This window comes from Herpailurus yagouaroundi, unplaced genomic scaffold, assembly GCF_014898765.1.
Source record: "Herpailurus yagouaroundi ecotype Mexico unplaced genomic scaffold, PumYag 308, whole genome shotgun sequence".
NCBI classification, from domain to species: Eukaryota; Metazoa; Chordata; class Mammalia; order Carnivora; family Felidae; genus Herpailurus; species Herpailurus yagouaroundi.
The window spans coordinates 1856760-1870789 of NW_024412525.1; the positions used below are offsets into that span (position 1 = coordinate 1856760).

The following is a 14030-nucleotide window of genomic DNA, read 5'->3' on the forward strand; positions in this document are numbered from 1 at the left end:
ATAATTTTGTAATTGATGAAGTTGCCTATTTCATATATAAATATATAAAACATTTAAAGTTCTAATATAGTACATCATTCTCAGATACATCATTTGATTTGATTCTTAGACTTATTTACCTGGTTTCTTTTTCATACCATTATTTCAGTCAAATAATTTTGAAGACTTCACCTGCCTAAATTAGATCATTTTTAAGGAATTCTACCCCTAAGATTCTATCCTATAATCATAGTTTATTCTTGTGTGGACTTCTGTGGTCAATGCTGATTCTTTCTTTATACCTATTGCCAATATACTATTTTTCTTTCATAGTCATTTACTTGTGGTTACTGGTAAAGCAACTTCCCAATCTAGAATGTGCCTCTGTTGTATTATCAACCTATTTAGTATAGTTAAATGAGGAACTTAGCATTTTAAACATATTTAAAATTCAGAGATGGTACCGTGATATTTTTTCTCCAAGCAATATTTTACAAAGATGGCTTGCCCTAGAGAGATGTAAATATGAGTTAGGTATGCTAGCACTATGATTTTCATCTTTGCCTAAGAATATTGTAGAACAGATTTCTTTAACAGATATATAGGTGTTGTTGGATACATTTGGATACAGACTCAACAAAGATTTGGACTGGTATAGACTTAATATAACATTTTTTTTAATGTTTATTTTTGAGAGAGGGAGAGAGAGGGAGAGGAAGAGAGAGAGAGAGAGAGAGAGAGAGAGATGAGTGTGGGCAGAGGAGGGACAGAGAGAGAGAGGAGACACAGAATCCAAAGCAGACTTCAGGCTGTCTGCGCAGAGCTTGACATGGAGCTCAAACTCTCGAACCGTGAGATCATGACCTGAGCTGAAGTTAGGTGCTTAACTGACTGAGCCACCCGGGTGCCCCCTTAATGTAGCTTTTTAAGAACATTTATTTTGAAATATTTCAGACTTCTGAAAGGTTTCAAGATAGAAAAGAACCCTGTATACTCTGACCCAGATTCATCAGTCTAACATTTTGCCGCATTAATTTTCTCTCTCTATATATGTGTGTGTATGCAGGTATGTATGTGTGTGTATACACACACACACATATACATCATACACAAACACATATGTATGTAAATGTTTCTGAAACATTTGAAAGAGGGTTGCACACATCATATCCCAGTACCCCTTTGTACTTTAAGGTGTATTTCTTAAGAACAAGGCTGTTTGTTTATATAATCAAAGTACAAGTGATTTAATGTCAGTATCATACTTTGATCAGACTTAGAGCCTATATTCCACTTTCGTCACTTGTCCCAGTTGCATTCAATTGTACATTATAATTTTTTTTCAGTACAAGATCATGTCATGTATTTAGTTGTCATATCTATAGTCTTTAAACAGGACTAGTTCTTTAGCTATTCTTTTTTGCTCGTGACCTTGACATTTTTAAAGAAATCCCTCCATTTGTTTTCTTCTGATATTTCCTCATAATTAAATTGAGGGGTTGTTTTTTTTAGACTGGAATGCTATATAAGTTGTGTCCTTCTCACAGTATTATATCAAGAGGCACATGATACCCATTTGCCGCTACTAGGTGATGTTGATTTTCATTAGTTGGTTAAGATATTGTCTGGTTTCTTAACTTCATGGTTATTATTTTTACTTTTACAGTAAGTAATTTGAGATGACATACTTTGATATTTACATTTGACCCTTGAAAAATGCAGGATCTTAGGGGTGCCAACCACCCATGCAGTCAGAAATCAGATTATAACTTTTGACTGCCCAGAAATTTGGCCACTAATAGCCTACTCTTGACTGGAAGCCTTACTGATAACATGAACAGTTCATTAACACAATATTTTGTATGTTATATGTGTTTTATACTGAATACTTATGATAAAGTAAGCTAGAGAAAAAATGTTATTAAGAAAATCACAAGGAAGAGAAAATACATTTCCAAGATGGTACTGTATTTATTAGAAAAACCCATGTGGAAGTGACCTGTGCAGTTTCAAGCCTGTATTGTTCAAGGTCAACTGTACTAATTTTAATTTGCTCAATACTACAATATGTATATAATAGTTTCAGAGTCTCTATGTGTATACCAATGTGAAAAAGAAACCCACTAAGGAGTTTAAGATTTGTTTGCAATTCTTTTTTCTTCTTCTTTTTTGGTTTGTTTTACCCTTATAATGCTTTTATATGTTTCCCAGTTTTATTGAAATATAATTGACATATGGCACTGCATATTGGTTAACATCCGTCATCTCATGTAGTACAATATAATTCTTCTTTCTTTAGATTGATAATATATGGTCAAAATACTGTGTTCTGAAGTTGCTTGGGTTATTCCTTTGAAATATATTTGGGTTTATTGGTTTTTGGTTTCTGTTTTCATTTAGTTGTAGTGACTTTTTTGCACCATCCTTGTTGATTTAATTTTGTTTTTTTGAATATATAGAACATTATATGATTTCCAAATTATATTAATTCCAAAAGTCAAAACTCGACAAAAGTGATAATCAGAAAGGTATTGCTCCCTCCCTGTATCTCTTTTACCTCTTTCCTACCCCTCACTCCCTGCTAACCCTTGTAGGTAACCAGTTGGTTTTATCCTCATTTTTGTTTATATATATATATATATATATATATATATGTTTTTTCTCCTCTAACAAAATATATTTAATCTTTTGCAATTTGTGTTGTTCATTAACAGTATATCCTGGAAATTACTCCATACAGTCCCTAGATACCTTCCTCATCCTTTTTTTGCAGCAGCACAGTACTCTGTTGTGTGTATGTACCATAGTTTATTCTACGACTTTCCTATGGGCATTTAAGTGTTTTCTAGTATCTTGCAATTACAAATAATACTACAAAGAATAATGTCCTTCTGTATTCTTGGATTTTCAGGGTAAATACCCTAGGACTTGGATTGCTAGATTGGAAGGTAAATGCATTTGTAGTCTTGGTAGCTAGTGCCAAAGTCTCCAAGGGGTTTGTACCATTTTACACTCCTGTTGGCAGTGTAGCATAGCTCTCAGACCTACAAAAGAGAAGACATTTCGGTCTCACGAGTCGTGAGGTGACAGGTCACAGCTATAACTCCTTAAAGAATTCCAACTTTGTGAGGTCTCCAGGAAAGGCCCGGTCAAACCAGCATCCTCCCAAAGTGGCTTGAGAACACCTAGAAGAAGTTCAGGAATTATCCCAAATCCCAGAGAGGTTATAGATACCCGGAGGATGACATAGAGCTATTTGGGGAGTATTAATGGCAAGTCCTAAAACAACTAACCAGGATTTACGATGAGTCATACATATGTGTGTTGAAGACAGTGCAAAGGAATGCTGGAAATGGGAACTATTCCAGAAAATCTGAACTGCCCAGGTTGGCCCCTGTCATCAGTAAGGACTTAATAAAAATAAGAAATTTTTCACTTGTTGTCTGTGGCCTTTTAAAATGTTTTGGTCTCATAATTACATCTTAAAACAGGATTTGAAGTTGCTGTTTGCCTAGTTCTCTGAAAAGTAAAAGGAGGGGAAGTTGCTATTCACTTCAGAAATACAGTTGTCCTTCAGCAAGGAAATTTTGCTGTATATTTGAACTTATTGAAGTATGAGTTTATAACCATGAATAGCATAGATATTTATTTGTTCTTTTAGTATATTTACTTTTTTTTTAGTCATATTTCCTTCAAATAGCCAATCTATATGGTTTTCCTGTTCCCTTGAATACGATCGCTATCACTAAATTAGGTCAGTGGAGAGGTGGGAAGAAGGCCAGAGCAGTCTGAATTAGTGAAAAGTCACATTGAATATTTTACAAGATATATGGAGTAACTTGAACCTTTACACCTCTCCTGTTTTGAATAATTGGCAATAAATTGCTTTTTATCAGTTTCCGTATAATGGATTTTTCTAGTCTCAAAAAGAAGAAAACCCGTTTTTGAAGTTTCTGTTATCCGTTGGAATCCTGACACATTATCAGTGGCTTCCTTCTTTTTGCTTCTGCTCTTATACTTTTTATGGTTATCATAACTGCAGTTGCCAAAGACTTCTGGTTAAATGACAGATTAAAATATATGCAACAAAATTGTTAAGGTTATTCTTCCTGATGCAATAAGAAAAACTTACTGGACATGTTCTCTCTTTATGGAAAGTTGGAATTTTTCTGAGTCTTGAGATGACATTTTTTCTGATTCTTGAAGTTCTTGAAAATACTTTATTCATATTATTTTCCAAATAGTCTTATTTTTACAGTTAATTTTATGTAGGAAAAACTTTTTTTTTTAATTTTATTTTTAAGTAATCTCTACATCTAGTGTGGGGCCTGAACTCACAATCCCGAGATCAAGAGTCACACTGACTGAGCCAGCCAGGAGCCCCTGTAGGATAAACTTTCTACATAAAAGTTGAATATGAATTTTAATTCAGACCCCATTTAGTTTGGTTCATTCAACAAATGTTTATTCAGGGCTGTTAGAAATTGTGCTAGGAAATACAGAGTTAAACAATCACAAATTATTAATTCATATTAACTGAAATTATGGGTTTATTGTATTTATCATTTTGAAGAAATAAAATTATATTCTTTGGGATACCTCCAGATAGTAAAATTAATAACATTTATATTCTCTTTATGTAAGTAGCTACTTGCCCTAGAGACTCTGTAAAAATCTTAGTAAGAATTGCCAACTAGTCTTCCGTCCATTAATTAAATGAAATTGTCATATAGTTGAAAGAAACTATGTTTTTCAAGTCTGCAATGCGGTTTGCTTTATTCGTATATTTACTGATACAGTCTTTCTTCTTTTCCCTTGGGAAAGAAACACTGCCTGATCAGACTTGCTTTACTAATGTTTAAGAATGATAATGATTGCAAATCTAGCTCTAGAATCTTTCTACTTGCCTTTTTGTGATACAGTTTTATTTTTTATTTTTATTTTATTTTTATTTTTTTAATTTTTTTTTTCAACGTTTATTTATTTTTGGGACAGAGAGAGACAGAGCATGAACGGGGGAGGGGCAGAGAGAGAGGGAGACACAGAATCGGAAACAGGCTCCAGGCTCTGAGCCATCAGCCCAGAGCCCGACGCGGGGCTCGAACTTGCGGACCGCGAGATCGTGACCTGGCTGAAGTCGGACGCTTAACCGACTGCGCCACCCAGGCGCCCCAATTTATTTTATTTTTAATGTTTATTTATTTACTGAGAGAGAGAGAGAGAAGAAGGAGGAGGAGGAGGAGAGCGAATCCCAAGCAGACTCTGCACTGTCAGTACAGAGCCCGATGCAGGGCTCAAACTCATGAACTGTGAGATCATGACCTAAGCCAAAATCAGAAGTCAGATGCTTAACTGACTGAGCCACCCACGTGCCCCTGGATTTATTTTTTAATATGATGTGTGATTCTAGAACTCAGAAATAAAATTCTTTGCTGCCAAAGTATACAGAATATCCTGAATATCTGAAAAATGAATTTTTGTATTGGGAGAGGAGATGAGGGGAGGAGAAGGTGGAGGTCTTTATTAGTAGGAACCTGTATATTTAAAGTATTAATTAACATTTAAAAAATACTATGAGAACTGTAACTTGGAACTCCACTTTCAGAAACTTTACTGTCACTTGTTAATTAAAAACCATTCTGATGAATTTTCCCTTTACCTTTTGCTTTCCCTTTTTTCCTTGCTGCTTCCTCTGAAGTCTCCTTCCAAATGGTTTTGGAAACTGGTTCCAGTAAGTTTGCCCAACTACTTCAACTTGCTCTCCAGAAGTGTAATTACAGAATGGTATTCTTTATGTCTTGCTGGTATAATCATTTCCTGTAATTCTGTTAGTTGCTGCATAGAGATTGGATTTTATGGTATTTGATCATAATGTAAAATAAAGAGATAAAAAAATCTGGCCAAAATTTGGATTAGAAGCTTTAAAAAATAGTTTAAGGTAACCATTATTTTGGTAGTCCTACTGATATTTACAGACTGTCGGTAAATAGGTGTAAAAAAAATGTATGGATAGAGATTCTCATTAGTTTTAATAACTTTAGGAGAAAAGTGAGTATGAATTGTATATGTAAATTTTTTGTATTTTAAAATATTTTTGAAGGAATCATTTACTTTCAGCCTGAGTTGTAGGGTACATTTTTTGTTTGATAAAAAGTGACATATTCCCTGTGGTCCTACCAGTATTGGACCTAAACTGTATTCAGTTCTGATTTGACCTGAAGGGTGATTCTTTCAGGATTAAATCTGGGTGGATAGACCACATAAGAAGTATTTTATGCCCTCAGAAATAAAAATATAACTTAGAAATACAATATAATGTTGAAAGAGAAAATATGATGCCCTTTTAAATGCTAAATTTCTCAGTTTGTAGAAAGAATACAGAATGTCTCCATGCAGTAACTTTATAAAGCCATATAGTAAGATAAAGTGCAAAAGACTCTATGATTCTCATGAACTGCAAATGGGAGTTGTACAGGACTTGAGGATTAAGTTGATTTACCTGATACATCTTCTAGGATATAAGCTTCAGGAAAATGTTTTAGCATACCACTCATAAATCCCTGATAGTCTATTCTAAACCATTGGCATTTAGTGCTAAAGCCTCACAAGGCTTTGTGTGTGTGCCTTGTACAGAAGTGCTACTTGGCAGCAAGCAGTAGGACAAGTTACACAATTCAGTTCTTTGTTTCATGACCCTGAGCGCTCGACTCAGTCCAGTTCAGACTGTAGGCTGAAAACAAGCTACTCCTAGAGATCTGGGAAGTTTGGGAATGAGCCCAGCCAGTTTGGAGGATTTCTGAGAGGGAGACTATTTTGTTTCTAGCTGGCCAGAGAAAGGGGTGTAAGGATCTGGAACTGTGGCTTACTTACCAAATGTGAGAAGGGTGGCTTAAGGCTAGAAGATGCTACTGGTTGATTTCTTCTTTCTTTCTCTCCTCTCCCTTCACCTCCTCTCTCCTCTTTTTTCATGGTTGAATTTTAAACTGTCTACTAGCAGCAGAGTAAGGGAGTTTTCTAAGGATATTAAAATCAATAATCCATTGAAGAATTTATATAATGCATGTATGTAAATTTTTTCTGAATATAGGTACTCTGAGTTTGGAACATACCATTCAGTGTGGATGCCTGGTGTGCACTGATTAAAAAGAACAAGCTCTCTGAAAATCTTCAAAAGGAAAAAATGTTCCATGAATCTTGGGTAGACAGAAATAGGAATAAATAATTCTTCATTAATGCATATACTTTGCTGAGGGATATCACTTCACCACCTAATAGTAAATATTCTTTTTCAGTAAATTATTTTTCTGTTCTTATTCTCACAAAAGTATTTTATTTCATAATTATATTTGAATTATAAAATGTAGAGATGACCAGTTCAGATGGAGTTAGAAGAAAAATTAGTTTTGGTTACTTTTTAAAAAACTTAAAATATCAGTAACCAATATAATCATACATTTTCCTAATAAAGTACTTCGGTATGCATCCTCAAGTCATCAGCATTATTCTCTTGGCTTTAGGAGAGCTAATAGCTAGTAGCAGGCCAGCCTTTCGTGATTGCTGGCTATGTGCCCAGCAGTGTGCATGGCACTTTACGGGCGTCACCGTACTTCCTCCTTCAGTGATCCTGTGAAATAGGTACTATTATTATCCCCATTTTACCTATGGGGAAACTGAGAAATGAGAGTTTAAATGATTTGTCCAAGATCACAGAGCCAGTAAATGTCAGAAACAGGATTTGAACCTAGGTCATCTGACTCAAGGGCTTGTTCTTGTCACCACTGAGTTCTATAGCACATCTCGGTTTTTAGAAAACTCTTGTAAAGTTGTATCTGGTCACACCAGGCACTCTTTGGAAAACAAAGATTTCTTCTGTTTTTCTGAGGGGGAACAGAAATCCTTACATTTGCTCTGTCATTGAAGAAAACCTCACTTGGGAGGGTTTTTTCAGTTCCACAGTTACTACACTTCATTTATGTTATCTTAACATTCAGATACCAAGCCAGAATATCTTGGTGATATTCCAGTTCCTCAAAGTGATATTTCTTATTGCCAAATTTCCTGTAGGAATAGTATCATATTCTTAGACCTGCTCCCCAATTTTGAAAATTCTTACAATTCTGCTCAAGTGGCACTCTTGCTCTTCCCATAAAATAACTTGTGGTCTAAATTCTAGTATTAAAATAAATGCATTTTATTATCTGCGAAAGGACAGAACTGACAATTTGGATACAAAGTGTTCAGAATCTATTTTGTGATGCTTTTATATTTAAATGTTTAGGCTAAATGTCATTTCATATAAATTGGCAATATGTTATATTAAGTACTTTGGAACTATAATGCTGTATTTTATTTATTTAAAATGCTCTGTATGTATTTATTTAAAATGCTCTGTATTTTACTTTGGTAATATTTGGTATTATTTAGAAAAGAAGGATGTTGGTGAGTAGTTTTTATTTCTCTGGATTTGTATTACTGATATAATCTACAATACTGGTTTTCTTTCCTGTATGTTGGCTGCTAGTTACTGATTTTCATCTCTCTCTCTCTTTTTTTTTTTTTTTTTTTTTTTTTTATTGTAGGCTCGTTATAGGAAGGAGCAAACATTGCTCAAGCAATTGCCTTGCATTCCATTGGTAGAAAATTTGTTGAAAGATGGTACAGATGGCTGTGCTTTAGCTGCTCTTATTCATTTTTATTGTCCCGGTGTGGTCAGATTAGAGGGTAAGTGTTCCAGTGAAATCTTGCTGGACTACAGAAAGATGGTAACAGATATTAAGACAACAGTAACAGTATTTAGTAAGTAACGAAGGCTCTTAAAGAACCTTCTTATGTATCACCCTGAGGAAGATAGTTGAGTAGGTGTGGTAGTGCTAAGTCTCTTTGTGGAGTGACCACTGTGTTTGTATGAGTGTGTAAACCAGATTCCACGTAATTGTGTGTTTGTTCTAAGCCACTAGTTACAAAATGAATATGAAATGTATATTATCAAATTAGCCCCAAGTCATCACCTTGCTCTTTTCCTATTTGAAGATATTTGTTTGAAAGAAACCATGTCTTTGGCCGATAGCCTGTATAATCTGCAGCTGATTCAAGAATTTTGCCAAGAATATTTGAACCAGTGTTGCCATTTTACCCTGGAAGACATGCTGTATGCTGCTTCATCCATAAAGGTAATTTGTTCTTGGGTTTTTTGGGTGTTTTGCTTTAAGTTTTTGGGAAAAAATATAACTAGATATATAAATGGCATAGTAAGGTTAGAAATTAACTGTAATGTTAGTCAAAAAAGCTTTTGAAAAAAGTTTTATTTTTCTGCTTATTTTATGTCTCTGTGTGTGTGTGCGTGTTTGTGTGTGTGTGTTTAAATACACTGTTAGCTATAGGTTTCTTTTACAATATAAAGCTAAACTTAAAGTTATAGTACAAAATTGATCTATTGCCCTAATGTTAGCACAATGGAGGATAAGCCACTACATGTTTCTGAGTCTTAGGTAGATGCCAGTACAGCATAAAGGAGGGAGCATAAAGGAGGTTCTGGTCACTTTCACTGCTCAACAGGACCATGGAATATGTCCAGAAGAAGGAATCGTTCAGGTCCCAGGACTTGAGACAAAACCTAGGGAAAGAAAGAAGGGAAGGAAATGTGAAAATAGTCTGGAAATGAACCTTTTAAAAAGGACTTCAATTTCATGAGTGTGTGCTTTGCTTCAGAATATCATACACACACTGCCTGTGAGTCTCAGGCCACTGCTTACGGCCATTCTTTCAAGAACTATTTAGTGAGCACCTAGTAGTATTCTGGGTGCTTGGGATAATTAAGTGGACAAAACAAAGATCCCTGTTCCGGTGGAACTTGCTTTGTAGTAGTGAAGAGAGATGTGTGTCAGGCATAACTGCTTCTAAGTGAGTTAAAAAGCAGCCACTTGTCCCAGAATTTCCTGAGTGAGTTAAAAAGCAGCCACTTGTCCCAGAATTTCATGATGTGACACAATACCTCATTATTCCCAGCAGCCCATAGCTACAAAGTTCTTCTATGTCTTTTATAGACCTAAATTGACCACTTCTGTTTCAGGATTTTAGGAATAAATCATCTGATAATAGATTTTTTTAAGTCTGGCTGAGAGGAACAGCTTTTTTATCATTCCAATCACAGCGTCAGCCTTAACAGAAACTGCTAATGGACCCCTCTTACCATAAGATTAGTGCCTTGGGGTTCTTTAAATTCTTATTCTCTGATACCTATTTTTTCTTTCACTCATTTCTGGATTACCACAGGTAGAAGATAGAGCCAATGGTAAAGGCATTTCCAAAATAAGCCACTATTTCTATTGACCAAAAATAGTGCCCACTCCCCACTATCTGATGCATCAGAGTAGAAACGTTAATTTATTTTGATCAAAATGGAAGTTGGGGAATAACTATTTCCATATATATTTTGCTAATGCCTTTTCTTAAACTTGTCTGTTAAAAAATTTAAATACTACCCCTGTAATCACAAAGAAAAGAAATCATATCATTAAATACATGGTGACATAAGATCAAGAACATTTGTTTAAGTTGTTTACCTTGGACTGCCAACAAATAACATGTAGCCCTGATGTTTAAATCAACTTGGGCATGATCCAGATATAAAGACATTTTCTTACATCAGGCATATTTAAAATATATAACTGACAGATACACCTGGCTAGAATCAAAAAGACAAGAAATAAGTGTTGGAGAGAATGTGGAGGAAATGGAACCCTTGTGCACTGTCGGTGGGAATGCAAATTGCAGCCACAGTGGAAAACAGTATAGAGGTTCCTCAAACAATAGATCTACCATACGATTCAGTAATTCCACTACTGGGTACTTAACCAAAGAAAATGAAAACACTCTGGGGTGCCTGGGTGGCTCAGTCGGTTGAGCATCCGACTTCGGCTCAGGTCATTATCTCACGGTTCATGGGTTTGAGCCCCACATCAGGCTCTGTGCTGACAGCCCAGAGCCTGGAGTCTGCTTCAGATTCTGTGTCTCCCCCTCTCTCTGCCCCTCCCCAGCTCATGTTCTGTCTCTCTCTGTCTCTCGAAAATAAACATTAAAAAAAAAATTGTTAAGGGGCACCTGGGTGGCTCAGTCAGTTGAGCGTCCAACTTCAGCTCAGGTCATGATCTCACAGTTCGTGAGTTCGAGCCCCGTGTCGGGCTCTGTGCTGACAGCTCAGAGCCTGGAGCCTGCTTCGGATTCTGTGTCTCCCTCCCTCTCTGCCCCATCCCCACTCACGCTCTGTCTCTCTCTGTATTAAAAAAAAATTGTTAAAAAAGAAAATGAAAACCCTAATCCAAAAAGAAATATGCACCTTATATTTATTGCAGCATTATTTACAATAGCCAAGATTTGGAAGCAGCCCAAATGTCTGTCGATAGATGACTGGATAAAGATGAGGTGTGTACACACACACACACACACACACACACACACACACACACGTTACTCAGCCATAAAAATTAATGAGATCTTGCCATTTGCAACAACATGGATAGACCCAGAGGGTATAGTGCTAAATGAAATAAAAAAGAGAAACACAAGTACTGTATGGCCTCACTCATATGTGGAAGTTAAGAAACAAAACAAATGAACAAAGAAAAAAAGAGACAAAAAACCCCCAGACTCTTAGATACAGAGAACAAACTAGTGGTTGCCAGAGGGAAGGTAGGTGGAAGGATGGGTAAAATAAAGGGGCTTAAAAAAAAAAAAAAGTAACCACAGAGAAGGCTTTGGTCACTTTCCGTATTCTTTGGTAAATTATTAGAATCACAACTTTGACTTCCATTGAATATTTGAAGACTTCAAACCTTTAAGGGATTGCTTGGTCTATGATACTGGGCACCTTGTTACTTGGTTAACTTTAATAACAAGTGTTTATGAGAATAAAGGGAGTGAGCACTCTCTTCCCCTCTTGGTGGATGTATAAACTGGTATGGTCCTTTTAGACACCAGTGTGCCATTGTCTAATCAAATTTGAAATGCACAGAAGTCATGTATGAGGATTGTTTATGGTGAATAGTTAGAAACAATTCATCTTAGGAAGGACATAATTAAAATATTTTGTCATATAGCCGAGCTGGTTAAAAGGAAGGAGGTGTAGGTATTTTTTATTGATTCAGAAAGCCCTCCAAGATGTTATTAAAGTACCAAACATAGTATGATGTAATTTATATATTAAAAACAATTTTTTTTGTATTTGTATGCAAATCAATGCATGGAAAAGGGTCAATTAGAAAGATAAACACAAAACTGTTAACAGTGATTTCTTCTGAGTGTGATTAGAATTTAGGGGAGAGTAGTTAAAGCATAATTTAAATTCTGTGTTTTTTGTATCTTAATTTTTTAGCATTGTTTACATTGTTTAAGAATGTTAATATACAGTTGTCTTTTTTTTTTAATTTTTTTTTTTAACGTTTATTTTATTTTTGAGACAGAGAGAGACAGAGCATGAACGGGAGAGGGTCAGGGAGAGGGAGACACAGAATCTGAAACAGGCTCCAGGCTCTGAGCTGTCAGCACAGAGCCCGATGCGGGGCCCGAACTCATGGACCGTGAGATCATGACCTGAGCCGAAGTTGGCCGCTTAACCGACTGAGCCACCCAGGCACCCCTACAGTTGTCTGTCTTAACTAAAAGGAAAGAAAAGCTTTTAAGTGAAATTAATTTGGTATCATGCCTGGAATATGGTAACAGATTTATTGCTGTTTAATTATCATAAATCCAGAAAGAAATGATTTTTTTAAGCTCTAGTTACTGGGAAAACTGTCTCTTACTATGCTGACATCTTGTGGTCAAACATGGTATCTTCCAAAAAAAATACCAAAGTATTTTTTCCCCTGAGCTTTATTGAATATAATTGACATACAATATTGTATAAGTTTAAAGTGTGCAAAATGATTACCGCTGAGGATTAGTTAACACCTCCACCACGTAACATAATTACCATTTCTTTTTTGTGGTGATCTACTCTTTCAGAAACTTTTGAGTATACAATATAGTATCATTAACTATAATCATTAGATTCCCAGTTATTCACTTAGAGTTGGAAGTTTTTACCCTTTGACCAAAATTTCCCCATTTCCCCAACCGCCCAGTCCCTGGTAAATACCACTCTACTCTCTGTTTCTGAGTTCAGGTTTTTTAGATTCTACAGATAAGTGAAATCATACAGAATTTGTCTTTCTTTGTCTGACTTATTTACTTAGCATAATGCCCTCACGGTACATCAGTGTTGTTGCAAATGACAGGATTTCCTTCTTTCTCATGGCTGAATAATATCCCACTGTATATATGCATCACATTCTCTCTACCCATTGATCTGATATTGACAGACATTTAGGCTGTTTCCATATATATTATATATGTATGTATGTATGTATCTTGGCTATTGTGAATAATGCTGCAATGAACACAGGAATACAGATTTTCTCTTCAAGATCCTGGTTTCCGTTTCTTCAGGTAAATACTCAAAAGTAGAATTGCTAGACCCATATGGTAGTTCTATTTTTCATTTTTTGAGGAATTGCCACACTGCATCCCATAGTGGCTGTACCAGTTTACATTCCCACCAACAATGTACAAGGGTTCCCTTTCCTCCACATCCTTGCCAAGATAAGATTATTCTTGTCTTTTTGATGATAGCCATTCTGACAAGTGTGAGGTAGTTATCTCCTTGTGGCTTTGATTTGCATTTCTCCCATGTTTAGTGATGCTGAACACCAGAGTCCTTAAAATATTAATTTCTTATCAATTGACAATTTAGTTGAACACTTAGTGCTTTTCCAAAAGATCTAGACAGCTTTCAGTTAACTATATACTAGTAGAGTGGAACCTAGGACCAATACTTTAAATATAATTTTGTACTTTGGCTTTAGAAAATACCCTGTGGAGATAAGTGTAAAGAAAAACTGTAAATCATGGTGATCTTATTCGCAGAGATATTGCCTGTCAACAGTTTGGTATTTTGCCAGGTGACCTTTTGTTATATATTTATTCATTCAATAAATATTTATTGGCCATCTATTATG

General features: G+C 35.5%; 1 protein-coding gene across 8 annotated transcripts in view; it reads left to right on the forward strand.

Moving 5' to 3' along the window:
* The window catches only part of CAMSAP2 (calmodulin regulated spectrin associated protein family member 2), a 113566-nt gene that overhangs the window by 77433 nt on the left and 22103 nt on the right, over positions 1 to 14030 (forward strand). For 5 of the 8 annotated variants that reach the window (XM_040462160.1, XM_040462163.1, XM_040462162.1 and 2 more), the window contains 3 exons: positions 5678 to 5710; positions 8559 to 8700; positions 9010 to 9149. In XM_040462160.1, the coding sequence (XP_040318094.1) occupies positions 5678 to 5710; positions 8559 to 8700; positions 9010 to 9149 (315 nt within the window). The remainder of the gene's footprint in view (positions 1 to 5677; positions 5711 to 8558; positions 8701 to 9009; positions 9150 to 14030) is intronic. The other 3 variants (XM_040462165.1, XM_040462166.1, XM_040462167.1) reach the window with 1 other exon arrangement.